This window comes from Gracilinanus agilis, chromosome 2, assembly GCF_016433145.1.
Source record: "Gracilinanus agilis isolate LMUSP501 chromosome 2, AgileGrace, whole genome shotgun sequence".
In the NCBI taxonomy this organism is placed as follows: Eukaryota; Metazoa; Chordata; class Mammalia; order Didelphimorphia; family Didelphidae; genus Gracilinanus; species Gracilinanus agilis.
Window position 1 is genome coordinate 169,246,736 of NC_058131.1, and position 17,700 is coordinate 169,264,435.

At 35.6% G+C, this 17,700-nt stretch overlaps 1 protein-coding gene across 1 annotated transcript in view; it reads right to left on the bottom strand.

The window, feature by feature from the left end:
- Window positions 1–1,040: 1,040 nt before the first annotated feature.
- Window positions 1,041–17,700, bottom strand: part of LOC123233422 (disintegrin and metalloproteinase domain-containing protein 32-like) — a 131,263-nt gene continuing 114,603 nt past the window's right edge. Inside the window, exons 18-20 of the mRNA XM_044659536.1 lie at window positions 7,970–8,078; window positions 6,204–6,360; window positions 1,041–1,089 (exon numbers count right to left, since the gene is read on the bottom strand). Of these exons, the coding sequence (XP_044515471.1) occupies window positions 1,041–1,089; window positions 6,204–6,360; window positions 7,970–8,078 (315 nt within the window). The remainder of the gene's footprint in view (window positions 1,090–6,203; window positions 6,361–7,969; window positions 8,079–17,700) is intronic.

Below are 17,700 nucleotides of genomic sequence, written 5' to 3' on the forward strand. Positions count from 1 at the left end.
GCATTCTTTCAGGAGTCTCATAATTATAATCAACCAGTACTTGGGACTCATTATGTAATGTCAACCTTTATTATCCTTTTTTTTCACTCCCTGGCCAATGTGATTATTAGGGTCCTATCCAACTGACATGGAAAAGGAAGAAACACTAGGCAGAATTTATGCTTCCAAAAATTCAGTTTAATATAATGAATAATACCTTCAAAAGAGGCACACCATGGATGGGCAAGGGAAATGAGGAGTGTGAGAAGGGTGGAAGATTTATTCTTTATTCTTTGAGTCTGATTTCTGATGCAGTGAATTGTAATTTCTTTTCTCCAGACCTTTACTTCTGGCAGCTTAGGTACTAGAATCACTGTAAAACAAAGGATAATGCTCAACATTAGTAGCAGCAAGCTTTCCACTGTGATTATTATGAACTGCTAGATAAATAATATAGGCAGAACAAGTCAGCATCCGAGGTGATTTCTTGTTCAGAAGAGTTAATTTTAGAAACATCTATAGTTAAATCAACTTTTCCAAACTTAGACACCTGTGGATTTTAAATTCAGTTCAACATTTTTAGTGACTATCATGCACTAGACCAGTGATAGGGAAACTTCTTAAAGAAGGTGCCAAAAGAAGGAAAATGCTCATCTGTCAATCTGTTTCTAAGGCAACTCTTTCGAAGTGTCACTGTATTGTATCCTACTCATTGTATTCGTCAGATTAGGAATAATGTCCAAAGCCGAATAGAACATTTCAGGAGTCCACATCTTGCCTGCGGGCTGTAGTTTGCCCATCACTGCACTAGACAATGGGACTAAATAAGAAAAATAGATAAGAGTTCTTATTATCAAGGAATTTATATTCTACTGGGGTAAATAAAACCATATACAGAAGAATATATCATAGGGCAAAGGACAAAATGATCCAAGTAAATTTGAGTAGGAAGATAATGTTTTCATCTAGTCAAGGTGGGGAGCTTAGGGAATGATGGGATGGATGGAATGAGTTCCTATGCACTTTATAATATTTTAATAGGGGAAATGTCAGAGATCTACTTACTGGTCACTGCTATATGAATTTAAAGTACTGAATTCTGATCCAGATCTATGTAAAAATGAAAACATTGTTTTAAATTAGCAATTATGGTAAGGTTATATAATATTATACTTTCCTTAGATCAGTTTCCACAAGTATCTCTTCTATTCCAAGTCCTACAGATAAAGTCAACTTCCAAATATTTTTCAAGAAGCATACTTGTAGCAAACCAGGATTGGAGGAGCCAAGTCACTTTCTCCTTGGCTACCTGCCTGGGTCTTCAGTAGTAGTTGCAAAAGGCTCACTAAAAAGTCGAGGCCATTTTTTAAGGGATTGGGTTACATGGTTAACACAAGATTACTAAACTGATTCCAAATATCTAAAAATTGTTCACAGTTTCCTTTATGATTTCACAAAGTTCTTTTCAACTGGTAGATGACTGATTTTACTTCTCATCAATATCATTACCTGTATGATTCACAAAATCAGTGTTAGTGTTGTTTTCCTTTACATCATTGTAATCATTTTGTTTTATTCTCTTATATCTGTTCACTTTACTTTGTATTCATTCATACTAATGTTGAAATGAAGCATGGTTCTTCCCAAGTTTCTCTGAATTCTTCATATTAATTGGTATTACACAATATTTTATTATGTTCATATCCATAATTCATTTAGCCTTTCCCCTTTCAAATATATTTTCCAGCATTCTTCATTATGCCTACCATTTCATAGAAGTCACTAAGTGCTACTAGTGATTTGATTTGTATAATCTTGTCAAGTTCTTTATATAAACATTATGAATATGAAGTGGAAGTGATGAGTAGATTTAAGAGATTTGGATCTGGTGGATAGAGTGCCTGAAAAACTATCGACAGAGATTCACAATACTATATAAGAGGCAGAAATAAAAATTTACAAAGAAAAAGAAGAGCAAGAAAGCAAAATGACTGATGGGGCTTTACAAATAGCTGAGAAGGGCAATGGGGGGAAGAGGATAGAGATATCTGTTCTGCCTTCCAGGCACACAGCAACAATCCCATGCCACATTTGGAGGGCAGCTCTGGAATAATTATTTTGGGGAACAGCTAATAATCTAGTTTTCCTAGGATACAGTGAGTGATAAGGAGCAATGTGAAATAACTGACAAAGTAGGCAGGATCCAGATTGTGGGATGCCTTGAATGTCAAGGTAAGTAGTTTGTATGTTATCCTAAATTAAAAGTTCTTTACTCAAAGTGTATGTGAATAGATTTCAGGGGGTCTATAAACTTGGATTGGAAAAAATATTATATTTTAATTTTCACTAACTTAAAAAAATCAAATAGTTGAGAAGGAAAGAAAAGTGAAAGTTTAAGAGAGAAAAGGATAGCTATAACTAACTGAAAGCAGAATTCCAGAGAACAAAGGGAGAGAGAAGATTTTCTTAAATAACCAATGCAGAGGCAGCTAAGTAGCACAGGAGATAGAACATAAGGCCTTGAGTGAGGAGGACCTGGGTTCAAACATGGGCCTCAGACACTTCTTAGCTGTGACCCACTGCAAGTCATTTAACCCCAGTTACCTATCCCTTACTGCTCTTCTGCCTTAGAATTCTAAGATAGCAGATAAGGGTTTTTTTTTTCAATGATCAATGCAAAGAAATATAAGAAAACAAATTTCTTTAAGGAAATTAGAGATCTCATGGCAATGTTTCATACAAAAATAGCCACGACAAAAGATAAAAATGACAGGGGCAGCTGGGTAGCTCAGTGGATTGAGAGTCAGGCCTAGAGATGGGAGGTCCTAGGTTCAAATCTGGCCTCAGACACTTCCCAGCTGTGTGACCCTGGGCAAGTCACCTGACCCTCATTGCCCACCTTTACCACTCTTCCACCTATGAGCCAATACACAGAAGTTAAGAGTTTTTAAAAAAAAGATGACAGAGACCTAAAAAGGTAGAAGAGATTAAAAAGAGAGAGCAAGAAGACATCAAAGAACTATACAAGAAAGACCTTACCATCACCAATAACCAAGATGACATGTGGTTACTGATCTAGTCAGACATCTTGGAGAACGAAGTTATGGGCATTGTTGACAATAAAGTGAGTGGAGATGATGGAATTCCAGCTGAGTTGTTTAAACCCTAAAAAATGTTGCCATTAAAGTTCTGCCCACAATATACCAGCAAATTTGAAAACTTGACAGTAGCTACTAGGTGGGAAAGGTCAGTTTATGTTCTAATTCTATACAAGGTCAATGCCAAAGAATATTCAAATTACTGAACAATTATTCATAGTTTATGAAATTCAGCCCCTTTCAATTGGTAATGATCTATCCTGGTTCTTATCAATATCTTGATTCACAAAATGAGTGTTATCAGTTTCCTTTGCATTATTATAATCATTTTATGTATTATTCTCTTGTATCTGTTTACCTTACTTTGTATTAGTTCATTTTACACACCAACAAAATTATGCTTAAGATTCTGCAAGCTAGGCTTCAGCAATGTGTGAACTGAGAATTACCAGTAGAACAGTTTGATTTTTGAAGAAGCAGAAGAACTAGAGGTGAAATTGTCAACATTTTTTGGAGTATGGAGAAAGAAAGAGAGTTCCAGAAAAAAAATGGTATATTGACTACACTAAAGCCTTTGACTGTGTGGATCACAACAAATGTGTGAAGTCTTCAAAAAGATGGAAGTATATAATCCTACTTGTCTCCTGAGGAACCTCTATGTGTCAAGAACCAACATGTAGAACTGAACATGGAACAAATGATTGATTTAAAGGCTATATGTTGTCACCATATTTATTTAACTTACATACAAATTACATCATGTGAAATGCCAGGCTGGACAAATCAAAAGTGAGATTTAAGGCTGCTGGGAGAAGTACTCTCAGATATGCTGATAATACCACTCAGATGGCAGAAAGCAAAGAATTAAGAAGCCTCTTAATGAGGGTGAAAGGGGAAAGTGTAAAAGCTGGCTTGAAGCTTAACATAAAAAAACCTCTAAGATCTTGGTAACTAGTCCCATCACTTCTTAGCAAGTAGAAGGAGAAGAAATAAAAGAAAGGTCAGATTTTATATTCTTGGGCTCAATGGTCACTGAAGATAGGGACTGCAGATATGATTAAAAGACACATGCCCCTTTGAAGGAAAATTTTGGCAAATCTGGTCAGCATACCAAAAAAACAGTAACATCACAATGCCAACAAAGGACCATATAATCAAAGCTAGGGTTTTTCCAGTAGCAATGTATGGTTGCAAGAGTTGAACCACAAGGAAAGCAGAGCACTACAGAATCTAAACATTTAAATTGTGATGGTGGAGAAGGCTTTTAAGAGTTCCTTGGATATTAAGAGAACCAAATCAGCCCATACTTAAACAATGATTCAGATTATTCACATTCATCATAATATTTTGCAAGTAGTGAAAAGTAAAATACTGAAGTCAAAGCTTAAATATTTTGGCCACATAATAAGAAAAGACCATTAAACAAGACCCTCATGTTGGGAAAGATGTATATGTCTGTTTTGTGCCATACTTGATGCTAAGATTGATGTAAGAGGATAATCAACGCTATCTCAGTGTTATCATCTTTCAAGGAATATTTTATGATTGTGGCATTTTTATAGAAGTCACTTTAGTTAAGGGAGGAAAGTCTTTAAGGTAGCATTTTGCTCTCTGAAATGAAATGCTTTTTTATAGTCCACAAAAAAAAGACACATTAAGATCTTGTGATCACTATAAATTTCAGTCAATTTGTAACCATCAAAATGGTCTCATAGCTAAATAGAGGACATCATTGATGTTGTTTGTCACTTTATTATTTTAACTTATATACAAATTACATCATCTAAAATGCCAGGCTGGACAAATCAAAAGTTGGAATTAAGGTCACTAGGAGCATTCAATCATGTATAGCTTGAAAGTTGGAAATAAAGTATAGTTTGTTCATAAAAATATTTTGTAGAGATGAGAATAAATATTAGTAGCTGCTGATATTTTTGGTCATCTTTTTTCTTGTAAAGATGAAATTTTTCTCAAAGCTTTGTTATCCTTTTTTTCAGATACACTGAGAATTCTTTGAAACTTCAAAACTGAATTGTGATGCTATCTTGACCTTGTCTAGCTGTTCTTTACATCTTTCTTTAGCACCATTTCCACTTACTTATACAGCACACTGTGGACCATAATGTTAACAGTCTGAATATGGTGGCACTATTATAATGGATGGAAAGAACATTTTATTATGGAAATTCATACAAACCTCCATTTTCCTCAATTTATTGTCCTTTTTCCAGTTTTATATTTTAATGTCTTTAGAATGATTTCACTTAGATTGTTCAAAAAGCATTCTGTAAATATGATTTTCTCTTCTTTGCTATTCAATGTTTTATGAGTTAATACTGCTCATACTCTGCTCCATTGTAAGAAATCCATTCATGGATAAAGCAGTTTCTAGTCTCCACTAGGCTCTTCATTGTGACAACTGATTTTTATTGGGTGAACTTCCCTATAAAATGTTTTTGAGTGTGTGTTTGTATCTGAAATTTTATACTTTTCTCATTTGTCAGTATCAATGATTTAAGTGGATCAACTTGAAGTAGCCTCAACTGCATTCCATATATTTTTATTCCTTCTTCTAATTTATACTAAATCTAAAATTTTTATTCTACCAATTCAATCATGTAACTTTATACTGCATACTAACTCGGAAATGACTCTCACATCAATAATCAGTCATTTTCTGCTCATCAAACTGTAATCTATAGTATTATTTGTGAGGTTGAGTTGCTTTCCTCCCATCACGAGCAATTTTTTCTCAAAAGTTCACTGGAGGCTTCCAGACATTCAAATTCTCAGCTCCAACTAGCTTGATTTCAGTCAATTTTTCTGGTAATACTATCAGAGATTTTTATATACTGTATTTTACACAATCTTTTTTGGTGATAATATCTAAAGTTTCATAGCAGGTCTATGGGTATAACCATGCCTCTTAATTATCCAAGCAGTCTTCCTTTGTAACATTACTTTTGTCTAATATTTTTCAAAAACATCTAAATTGATTAAAGACTTTTTCCATAGTCTAAAGCCTACAAATAAACAATTGATTCATTGGAGATGCTCAGTTTACACCCAGTAAATATTTGAGATGTGTTCCCACCTGGTCCATAAAAATACACAAATTCAATTTACTCAGTAATTAGTGAGTCTTCAGCTTTTTTACATCCTTTCCGAGTTATCCATTTGGTAGCTATTATGGTCACAATGAAAATAATAGGTAGAAAAATGTAGAAACTTAAAATCAGCCAGTTCTTCTTAGAATGCCCTGTACTTCTGGTGATGGCATTTTCTAATAAAAACACAACAAGAAGTTCATAGTAATGATAAATCAGGCTTTCAGTTTTTAACAATGAATAACACATAAACCAGCTACTCTAAAAAGAATTTCTAGGGTTGTGTTTTTTTTCTAAGCAGGAATCATAGACATTTGGTTTAAAAGCAACAGACAATAAATTAGTCAATAAACATTTATTCAGTGCTTATCTGCCAGGCACTTTGCCAAGTTCTGAAAATACAAAGACAGGCAAAAACCACTACAGATAATGAATCAGTATCAATTCTTAATATATGTCTGCTAAGGCATCATCTAAATACTGTGTTAGTTAAAATCACTTGGGGTTCTATTTAGAGGTATTTGGGGCTCATTTGAGCATTAGGGTATGTAGATTATATGACAAACTTCCTGTGGACATTTTAGAGGACTTTGGAAAACTACATTTCCCATGATTCTTTATTGCAGACAGGAAGTGTGATGACGTAAGAGAGGGGATAAGACTCCTGGAGTGAGGAGGGGTGGTTCTTTAGCTACCTGAGCCAGGTATGAAAGGTAGAATGGCTGAGGCGATGTTGGAATAGGTTTCTTACAGGCACATGGTTGATTTATCTCTATCAGCATGGCTTTTATTAAAATACTATTCTCCCTTTTAATCTTGGCCTTCATCATTTTTTAATAATAACAATACTCAAAGGAAAAATTAATCAGATTGCAGCAAAACAGATAAAACATTAATATTAGGGGACCACATTGTGCCTTTTTAAGTCCTAGAGAAATATAGTATGAAATAAAAAAGAAAGAATATAAAGACCAGAATAGCATTTTAGAAGAGTTAGATGTGAAAAATATTAGGCAATTACTGAATAGGATTTGAAAGGAGAAAAAAAAACATATTTCTCAGCTACATGTGACATTTATGCAAAAATTAGCTCAAATTTCTCCTGACTGCTTTAGCTCAATGTTATAAGCTTTGAATGCTGTCTCATCATTGTCATTTCCTCTAATGAAATTTTCTACTGTTTCTATGATTTCATTGATCCACCAAATCCAAAGGGCAAGATGAAATATAGAGAAGAGGAATGAGTAACAAGTATTAATAGAGAGATGTATGAATGGATATGAGGATAGTTAGATGAATGGCTCAATGGGATGGATGGATAAAAAGATAGAGAGATAAATGAAAAAGCATTTATTAAACATTTGATAATGGGGACAACCACTCTATTACAAACCAGGAGGGCAGATATAAGCAACCAAAACAGTCTATCATCAAGAAGCTAGCATTCTAATGAGTGAAGAGAACATATAAAGAGAAACAAGAAAGCAGCGATAGAGGAAGGGTGGAGGAAGAGCAGTAAGTACACTACAGCATGGTTTGTTAATGTTTGGGAGGTGATATACTGGCCTATTTCCTGGAAAAATAAGGTGGTCTCCCTGAAAAAAGCCACCAAAAAGACTCATAGGTATTTTTCCCTAGAGCAATCAACTACATGCTTTTCATCCTTTTCCTTAACTACGTGAGAGTCTTAATGTTCTATATACTTTTCCTACTGCTGATTAAGTTCACTTAATTTTATGCCATACCTCTGTTCATTTGTTTATAGACTATATTATGTATACTAACCTGATTTCCAAGGTAAAAAGTCGCCAATAGTTCTACTTCTCTTCATCAAGCAATTTGGGGGTTTATAATCTGATTCACATATACATACCCTTTTGTTGTCAGTGCATGCCTATGAATAAAAAAAATAAAAATGGAATTTTTCTTACTGATATGCATAAATGATTACCTGCATAACCTTTCTGCATGCATATTTGCTCTTACATATTTAACTAAAACAGTGCTTAGTGTATATGCTTTTAAACTTAAAGATTTATATGTTTAGTTACATTCACCACAGCAAAATTGAAAAAGAATCTAAAGGACTAAAGACCTTCTTCAAAGTCAATTAATGACTGCCAATGTTTCCCTAAACAGTCAGTGGTTATTTGACTAACTGGCTCCTTAAATCCCAACAACAGGTCAATAAAACAACAAGCTTTTATTAAGCATCAGGAATTGTACTAAGCACTGTACAAAAAAAGGTAAAAATAGTCTCTGCCCTCAAGCAGCTTACATACTACAGAGAGAGACAACATGCAAACAACTATATAGTAGGAGTTAAATATAAAGTAAATGAGAAGTAGTCTCAGAGGGAAACCCTTAACATTAAGGAGGAGCGGAAAAGCATCTTTCAAAAAGTGAGATTTCAGCTAAAACTTGAAGAGAAATGAGGAAGCCAGGAGTCAGTGGGAAGAAAGGAGAGGATGGAAGACATGGAAAAGATCCATCGAAAATGCACAGCTTTGGAAAATGGGGCATCTTGAGCAGAGACAGTTGTCATTCGATTGCAGAGTGCATGGAGTGGGAGAGTGTAAAGACAACTAGAAGGGTAGGAGACATGTTATGAAAGGCATCAAATGTCAAATAAAGGGTTTTATTTTTGATCCTGAAGATTATGGGGAGTCACTGGAGTTCATTAAGTAGGGGTTTGATATAACTAAACCTACACTTCAAGAAAGTGTTACAATAGAAGTTAATCTTTGAGATTTTATACTAAATTTAAAAGTATGTATTAGTAAAGAGAAAAACAGGGAGAAATAAAGTTTCCAGCCTTTATAAGTTAAAGTAAGATCAAGTCCCAGATTCCAGCCTTGTGCAGTCCCTACCACTCCACTGTTTGCCAGAGGTGACTTGCTAAGTCACCAGGACAGCTCAGAAAGTGGAAGTCAGAGAGGCCCAGCCCTCAAGCTTCACAAGCAGGTTTTCAAGTTCCCTATAAGCCCTTCCCCCTGGTTCCTTCAAGACTCTTTAATTGGCCCCCAGCTTCAACTCCCCATACATGACTTCTACTGCCAAACTGGCAAACCCAGACACGTGACTCTGTGACACCAATGTCCACCCATTGTGGTGAATCTTCTGGGAGTGTACTGGGTTGGAGGACCCCCCCAAGATATTTAATTTACACAGATCACTATGAGAATTGAGTGGAGGTTGGCTTGGAGTGTGGAGAGACTTGAAGCAGCCAGATCAACCAACAGACTATTATAATAGTCCAAGTATGAGGTAATGAAGACTTTCATTAGGTTTGTGGTAGTGTCAGAAGAAATGAAGGGGCATTTTGAGAGGTGTTTCAAAGATAAAACTAGCAAAGTTGGCAAAAGAATGGATATGGGGAGTGGAAGTGAGTTAAAGATGGCATCTAGGTGGTAAGCTTGGGTGACTTGGAGGATAGTGGTGTTCCTGACACTAAAAAGTGAAGATAGGAAGAAGGGAGAATTTAGAGAGGAAATTAATGAGTTTAGCTTTGAATATGTTGAACTTAAGATGTCTATGAGACATTCTTTCTTGCCCATTCTCTCTGCTGACTTCAAGTCTGGCATCACTGACTGCCATTCAGGCATCTCATGTTGGATGTCTACTTGACATCTTAAACTAAAAATATCTAAAGCCTAAGTAATTATCTTTGGCCTTTTAGCTTCTCCAACTCCTACTTGCCCTATTACTGTAGAAGGCATTTGAGGAGGTGGCAACATCATTCTCCCAAGGCACTAAGGATCCCAACATACTATGTGTCTTCCTGGTTTCCTCACTCTTGCTTATCCTCCAACCCCATATCCAATCAGTAGCCAAGGCTTTTTGATTTCACCTTTGCAACATCTCTCAAATATACCCCCTTCTCTTCTTTGACATTACCTCATTACCTAATGCCTGGAATATTGCAATAGCATGCTGGCATCTCTGACTGCCTCAAGTCTCTGCCTACTACAATCTAATCTCTATTCAGGCACCAAAGTGATCTTCCTAAAGAGCAGGTCCAATCTTCACTGCCCTACTCAATAAAGTCCAGAGGCTTCCTGTTCCTTCCAGGATCAAATACAAAATCTTCAATTTGGCAATCGAAATTGTTCAAACCTAGCCCTATCTTTCCAGTCTTATGTTTTTCTTCCTGCCATCTGTCCAGTGACACTGGCTTTCTGGCTGTTCCACAAATAACAACCTGTATCGCTTGGCTCTGGACATTTTCTCTGGTTGCCTGGAAGGCTCTCTCTCCCTTCAACACCATTTGCTGACTTCCCTCACTTCCTTTAAGTTTCCACAAATATTTATTTTAATTTTTAATTTATTGCCAAAATTTAATTTGTAGCCAAAATAGCAAAAATTTATAGCCAAATCCTCTCTCTCTGGTGTTTCTAATTACTGGAATTCTGAGGCAAACCTGTCTTCCCAATAAATAGGGACTTCTAATGAATCTTTAATTAAACTTTTGGTGAGAAGTTTGAAGGACAGAAAGAGAGTAGAAACTTTTTCTGCCTAAAATTTCACAAACTTTTCAAAGATATAATCTGATCATTGTTACTAATTCTGGCTAGACTGGGAATACAAAGAGAAAGATAAAAAAGGTCCTTTTTGCCCTTAGCAAAAATTTGTAACATTGGAAATTAAATAAATATTGATTTTGTGATGTGAAAGGAAATCTGTTTACCATATATTCTCAAATTATGGTGAAATTGTGGTTCAAAAGTTATTAGTGTTGAAATATCCCAGTGGGGTTATAGCCACCTACAACTTTTTCAACACATTTCTTTATTACTTTCTCCTTTCCCTAGAGCAGTGATTCCCAAAGTGGGCGCTACTGCCTCCTGGTGGGTGCTGCAGTGATCCAGAGGTGTGGTGATGGCCACAAGTGCATCTATCTTTCCTATTAATTGCTATTAAAATTAAAAAAAAATTAATTTCCAGGGGGCTAAGTAATATTTTTTTTTGGAAAAGGGGCGGTAGACCAAAAAAGTTTGGGAACCACTGCCCTAGAGAGTGTTTATTATTTAGAATAACAGAATATGATTTCACCAACTACAGAATAAACCAAACTGAAGCCAATTAAAAATTGTTATCTCCAATAAAGTAAAAATGAGAAAAACACTATTTTGTAGTCTGCAATTTATAAAGTTAACTGGTACTTAAGAACTACTTGTTATTAACTCCTCTCCATCTTGGAAAGAAAGAGGCTTGTTTACATCTGAAAGCAAATAATTTGAGAACAAGCAAAATGTGATTTTTGGAGAATATTTTACTTTACCACTGTATTTCTTTTGTGAATGCTTTGACAGGACTTACTTGTCTAGGTAGACCAGAAGCAAAGCCACTAAATAGAAATGGAATAATCTATGCATTTGTAAGGTCTTCTTATGAAGACAAACTGGAAAAGTTCTGTGGCCTTGGGAGCCAGATTCGTTTCTGTGAGACAGAAAGTCTCTTAGGATAAGGAGTCTTCTTCAAGAGAGAATCAATGAGAATTAATTGTTGAATAAAATACAGAGTGAAGGTCAATCTTTATTTAAAATAATAACAAAAACAAGAAGTAGTAACAATTTTTTGACCTTTGAAGCTACTTTTCTGGGGAGAATGTTTTCCCCAAACTCATGGTTTCCATTTTAATCAGAGAAAAATAAATTATAATTAATTTGTTTTATAATAGGAAAATTGTGCTAATTTGAATGAGAGATTCAGTAGAGGAAACTAGTTTTGATAGGCTTGGGACATGCATGGGGAAAAATTAGATGAAAGATTGAGAAAGTAGTGTAAGAAAGTGAAAAATTATACCTTTAGAGTAATGCTAGCATATCTTCAGAAGATTAACCACTTTTTTTCTGGATGCTTTAAAATTACTAATTTGAGCCATCACTTATTAAAGAATTTTGTCATTGTTGAAAAAACTGTTTAAAGTAATTACTTGGTTATATTTTTTCTTTAAAATTAATAATATAATGATGATAAATACTAATGTTTGAGAAAAGTACAAAGGATCTTGTAAATTCTCATTATCTATGAAGTTCTTTGGTTATTAACCAGATCTTCAGTCCTTTGAAATCTTAAGCTCTGGCAAGGACAAAAACTTTATCAGTTCTTGGAAAGAAGGAGGTATAAGAATATATGTGACTAATGAGACCCTTGTAAATCCTAAAATAGTAAATTGGTTAATTGAGAAACTAAGATTCCCTCCTCCTACACAAACACTCATAGCCAAAGTAGGGGATGATGACAACTTATAAGATCACTTTTAGCATAAAAGTGATTTGTATGATGAATTGTTTGACTAATAATTATGAAAATTATGAAATTGCACCTGGAATAATATGTATTAAAGTTCAATCTTTAAAACAGAATAGCAGTAGTAGCTAGATGGTTCAGTGGATTGAGTCAGGCCCAGAGGTGGGAGGTCCTGGGTTGAAATTTGACCTCAGACACTCCTAAGTGTCACTTAAGCCGCATTGCCTAGCTAGATGTTACACATTTGTGTTTGACCAAATCCCTAACATTACCCAGATCATAATTATATTAGGGAGTCAGGGAAAGGTCTAAGGAGATTAAACATAAAGAAATTTATCAAAATGTAACATTCGTGATTGGTTGCCAGGGTCAGGCTAGATTAAAGAAATTATTTGAAAAATTTGTGCCCTATAATAAAAATGGTAGATATTATTTTGCTTTATTGTGTTTAATGCTTCCCAATACTTGTAACTGCCTGTGGAAATGCCTGCCATAAAACTTACATGAAAGTATCCCAAACAACAAATGCTAGCAGGTCCGAGACTGTGATCTTATATTCATGAAGGTTATGTAGAACCAAAGTGGAGACTATGAAATGAGAATTTCTGGCTCAAATTTCCTGCTCCACTGTGATAACACAATTTTAAAACTGACTCAGCCTCTATCTTGAGCTTCCCTAACTGTTTACTTGAAGTAAGTAGGTGACATCTCAAAAATTATATAAAACATAGATCCAGTTTTGGCCAGTTAGTTCCAAAGGTAGCTATCCCTACGTTCTCCTTCTGTTATGTGTTCCCTGGTCTGTAAGTCCCTCTCTTAACTCTTGCTTTCTGTAAAAAATCATATTGCTCCCATCCTGTTTATGTATTTACATTCCATATAAGAGTGCTGAAACTGATGTTCTGGGCTCGCTGACCCTTGTATATATTTAGTGCAGCCTTCATTCTTCATGTAATAAACTGTAGTCCCTGCCTTTACACCATTGATTGGTGTTTGGCAGCATTTCTTTTCACTCAGAAAATTTTGTTACAACGATCACAAAATATTTGTTGTAGAGAATGAAGTACAATAATTCCACCAAAACAACAACAACTTCATTAAACATTATCTCTTTCCTTTGCTCTTTTATAGAAAAGCAAAAGTTCGACCATGTCCTTCCCCTGCTCAAAAAGCTCCAGTGGCTCTCCATTGCCTCTAGGATAAAATATAAACTTTTTTCCATGACTTTTAAAGTCCTTAGTCTGGTTCCAACTGACCTTTTTTGGCTTATTATAGACTATCTTTCCGTTCCCTGCATATGGCATTCCATACCCCATCTCTGGGCCTTTGTATATGCTGTAGTCCATGTCTAATACATTATGGATAGTATATATAATTATGTGCACATAATTATAGAATTATGTGTTTTATATCTAGTAGACATACATTGTATTATATAATATATAATTGTGTTATATTATATAATTATATATTACATATATATTTATATCTATATCCCCAACATGCACATATATGTACACATGTGTATAATTCTTTTTTTGTTGTTCTAAACTTGATGAACATTTCCATAAGCAAAGAATAGGAAAAAATTGCAGATAAAACTACAAATTGCGGGGGCAGCTGGGTAGCTCAGTGGATTGAGAGCCAGGCCTAGAGACAGGAGGTCCTGGTTCAAATCTGGCCTCAGACACTTCCCAGCTGTGTGACCCTGGGCAAGTCACTTGACCCCCATTGCCTACCCTTACCAATCTTCCACCTATAAATCAATACNTGAGAGCCAGGCCTAGAGACAGGAGGTCCTAGGTTCAAATCCGGCCTCAGACACTTCCCAGCTGTGTGACCCTGGGCAAGTCACTTGACCCCCATTGCCTACCCTTACCACTCTTCCACCTATAAAATACACAGAAGTTAAGGGTTTAAAATAAAAAAATAAAATAAAATAAAAAATAAAAAAACCCTATAAATTGCTATTATATATAGCTTCCATTTCTTTTCAAACTATGCAATAAATTCAATATGTTATAATGTTGTCCTTGTTTGTGTCTCCTTTAAAATTTTCTTCTTTTCTCTTCTCTTCACTTTTTTTAAGTGCTGTAATGAGTTTCTTTTCCTTATTCTGTCTGTTTTTTACATCATTATCCTTTGTGTTGACATGGAATCTAGAAGCCTCAAACTTGTAGCCTAGAAAGATTTAATGAACCCCAGTTTACTTAGCTTAAAGGTGACAGCCTCAGGATTAGACCTGTCACATAAGAGTTCCTCCCAGAGGAAAGGCCAAGCCCCAGGCCCAAGCAGAGTGACTCTTCTTATCTCCAGAAGCCTTTCCCAGTATATCACACCCTCCTTCTGAGCATTGAACTTGGGACCTTCAGCTTTACTAGACTGACTGACTACCTAATGTGCCAAAGAGTCACTTAGCTTGGGCTTGGCCTTTCCTCAGGGAGGAACTCTCATGTGATGGGTCCAAACCTGAGACTGTCACCTTTAAGCTAAGTAAACTGGGGTTTACTCTGATTAGCTTTGCATTTTTTAATATACCCATTGCTAGCTCTGTTCAGAGTTCTTCTTTTAAGAACTGCCTATTCATGGCCTTTGAACATTTATCTAGTAGACAATTACCACATATTCATCTTTACTTATAAAATTACTTATAAAATATACACATATTGTTTCCTTCAACGAAAAAGAAATTCCTTGAGGGTAAGTGTGGGAAGCCAATAAAAGAAACAGAGTCTCAAATAGATAAAAATCTGAGACTCCTCTTTTGACCCCTTTTGTGATCCACACCCTTTCTTGTTGAAAAGTATTGTGGCCTTATTGAAAAGCTTTAAGCTCTTAGTAAACCAGTAGTCAAGAGGTTAACATTCTTCCACTTTGGTCAGAAATGCAGCTGCTTGGCAACCCAAGACCAAAACTTTAGTTTAGCAGGGGCATTTTGTCCTGGAGAAAAGTATTCTCAGACTTGGCTTGTTGATAATCACTTAGCTGAAGGTCCAGCCTGGTTCGTATCTTCACCTTGAAGTTTCTGAGGTTTCCATGTGTTGTCTAAACTCATTGCAATGTCTACAAAGCTATAAAACTCTCTCTGTGCTTTTGGGTGAAAGGGAGTTTGAATTTTCATATATAATAAACTTTGTGACTCAATGGCACTTCAGAGAAGCAGCTATGAGTTAACAGTCAAGATTGTCTCCTGTGTCCCTTACTTCTTATCAACTAAGCTGTCTTTATCATATTATGTGGAGATGATAAATAGATCTCTACAGGTAAGGTTTGTTTCACTTTTACTTTTATATTCCCAGTGCCTATCACATATTAGGTACTTAATATTGAATGAAAAGGTAGACAAATGGTAGGCAATTATTGAAACCTACTCAATTTGGATTCATGGGATTGGGGTTGGAATCCTAACTTTGCCACTGAGCATATATGCACCAAAATACAATCAATGATTTCTGTGGTAGTAATGAGAGAGGACCCTGTATTTTCCAGTTCCCAATTTGAGTGATACTGATTCAGAAAAATCTCAACTGTCTGATTCCTGTGTTGGGGCTCTACCTCAGTCCTTGTACAACAAGCAATATTATGTGTCCAATGATAGATTTACAGATTCCAGATTCTTTTCCTTCCTCAGAAACATAACAAACTATCCTCGAGGCTACTATATGATGATTGTGAACCCAGAATGCTTATGTGTATTCTATATATATTGAGTATCTATGGGAAATGGCTTGTATTGAGAAACCCACTTGTTCCGTAGAAATGGCCTTTGTCTATGCACCAACAAATGCCAAGGCTTGAAAACTAAATGATATAAATGATTTTTACTGACTTACATGCTAAATTTTAAACAGTGTGCTCTGGGTCAGGCCTACTTCCAATCCAGGGGTCAGGCTCAAATTTAGAATACTATGGAATACACTTTGATCAAAAAAAGATAATAAAAACAACTTGAAAATGATAAAATTCATGAAGATAGAAAGTATACTATTTCAGATAAAATGCTACTTCTCTCTGTCACTACAACCACAGTGGCAACAATGTCAGATCAGAATGTCTTTGTTACTCTTTTATAAGGTTTAAATAAGTTTCAATCAAGTTTGATAGAATTGGAAAATAGATAGCATTCAGCCTGGGCAATAGATAACTCTAATAAGAAGTGTGACAGCAGAAAAATGGAATGCTGCTTAAACTTTGGGCTGTGCCTTTTATAATTTAGACAGTAAGGAAACCAAAGTGATGATTGATCCTGAGAATGATCTCTTTACTCCCTCTTAAAGGTAAAAGAGCCCTGTTAATAAAATGTTGCTTCTAACTTGCAGTGGGTTTTCTTTTCACAATATCTCTAAATTCCCTTCAAATTAGAAATCTACAGGTCTATAATCCCAATGTCCCTTAATAAATTGACAAACTCAAGATCCAAGTTTTAATCTCTTCAGCCCACACAAATGCAGTACACATAATAAGCAGAGAACTACAAAAGAATTCCATTCTAAGGAGGATAACAAAGACCAGAGGAGATAGACCTTTGGGACCAGAAACCAAGGCCAAGGCTCAGAAATAAACACGTACTCAAGAGGATGCAAAAGGAAAGAAGGCTTAGCCACTGGTTGTTTCAAATGAGGGAGAGGTCTATAGCAAAGTGGATTGAAATACCAGTTTCATTAAAATTGTATCCCTCACTAGCTCTGCAAGGACTCTGCAGAAGGAAAAAAAGAGGATCATGTTCTTTGTAACTATAGCAAAGGACAGTTTTTTTGGGGTGGGGATCTAGATACTGGAATGGGATGGACCTGCCCATCAAACAAGGGCTATTATTTTCTTTTTTTTTAATATTTTCTTTTCTTAATTACATGTAATAGCACTTTTCAACATACGTTTGCTGAAATTACAAGATTCAAATTGTCTCCTTCCCTCCCCTCCCTGAGAGATGGTTTAAAAGGCTATCATTTTCAAACCCTGTGGCTAATTCTACAGTTTTGCAGAGAAACTGGTGACAAGACAGCTAAAACTCACTGTTATATTTACCTGCTCATTCCCTCCTACCTTGCCAGCCTCCCTGGAGGAGGGAATTGAAGGGGAAATGGGAAGGCCATTGTCATGCCTTGTATTCAAGAGCCATGCTGGTAAATGTTAAATAGCACCCCGCCCCTCCCAAATGTAAGATGTACAGTTACATTTTTTTATTTATTTTTTTTATTTTTAAACCCTTAACTTCTGTGTATTGACTTATAGGTGGAAGAGTGGTAAGGGTAGGCAATGGGGGT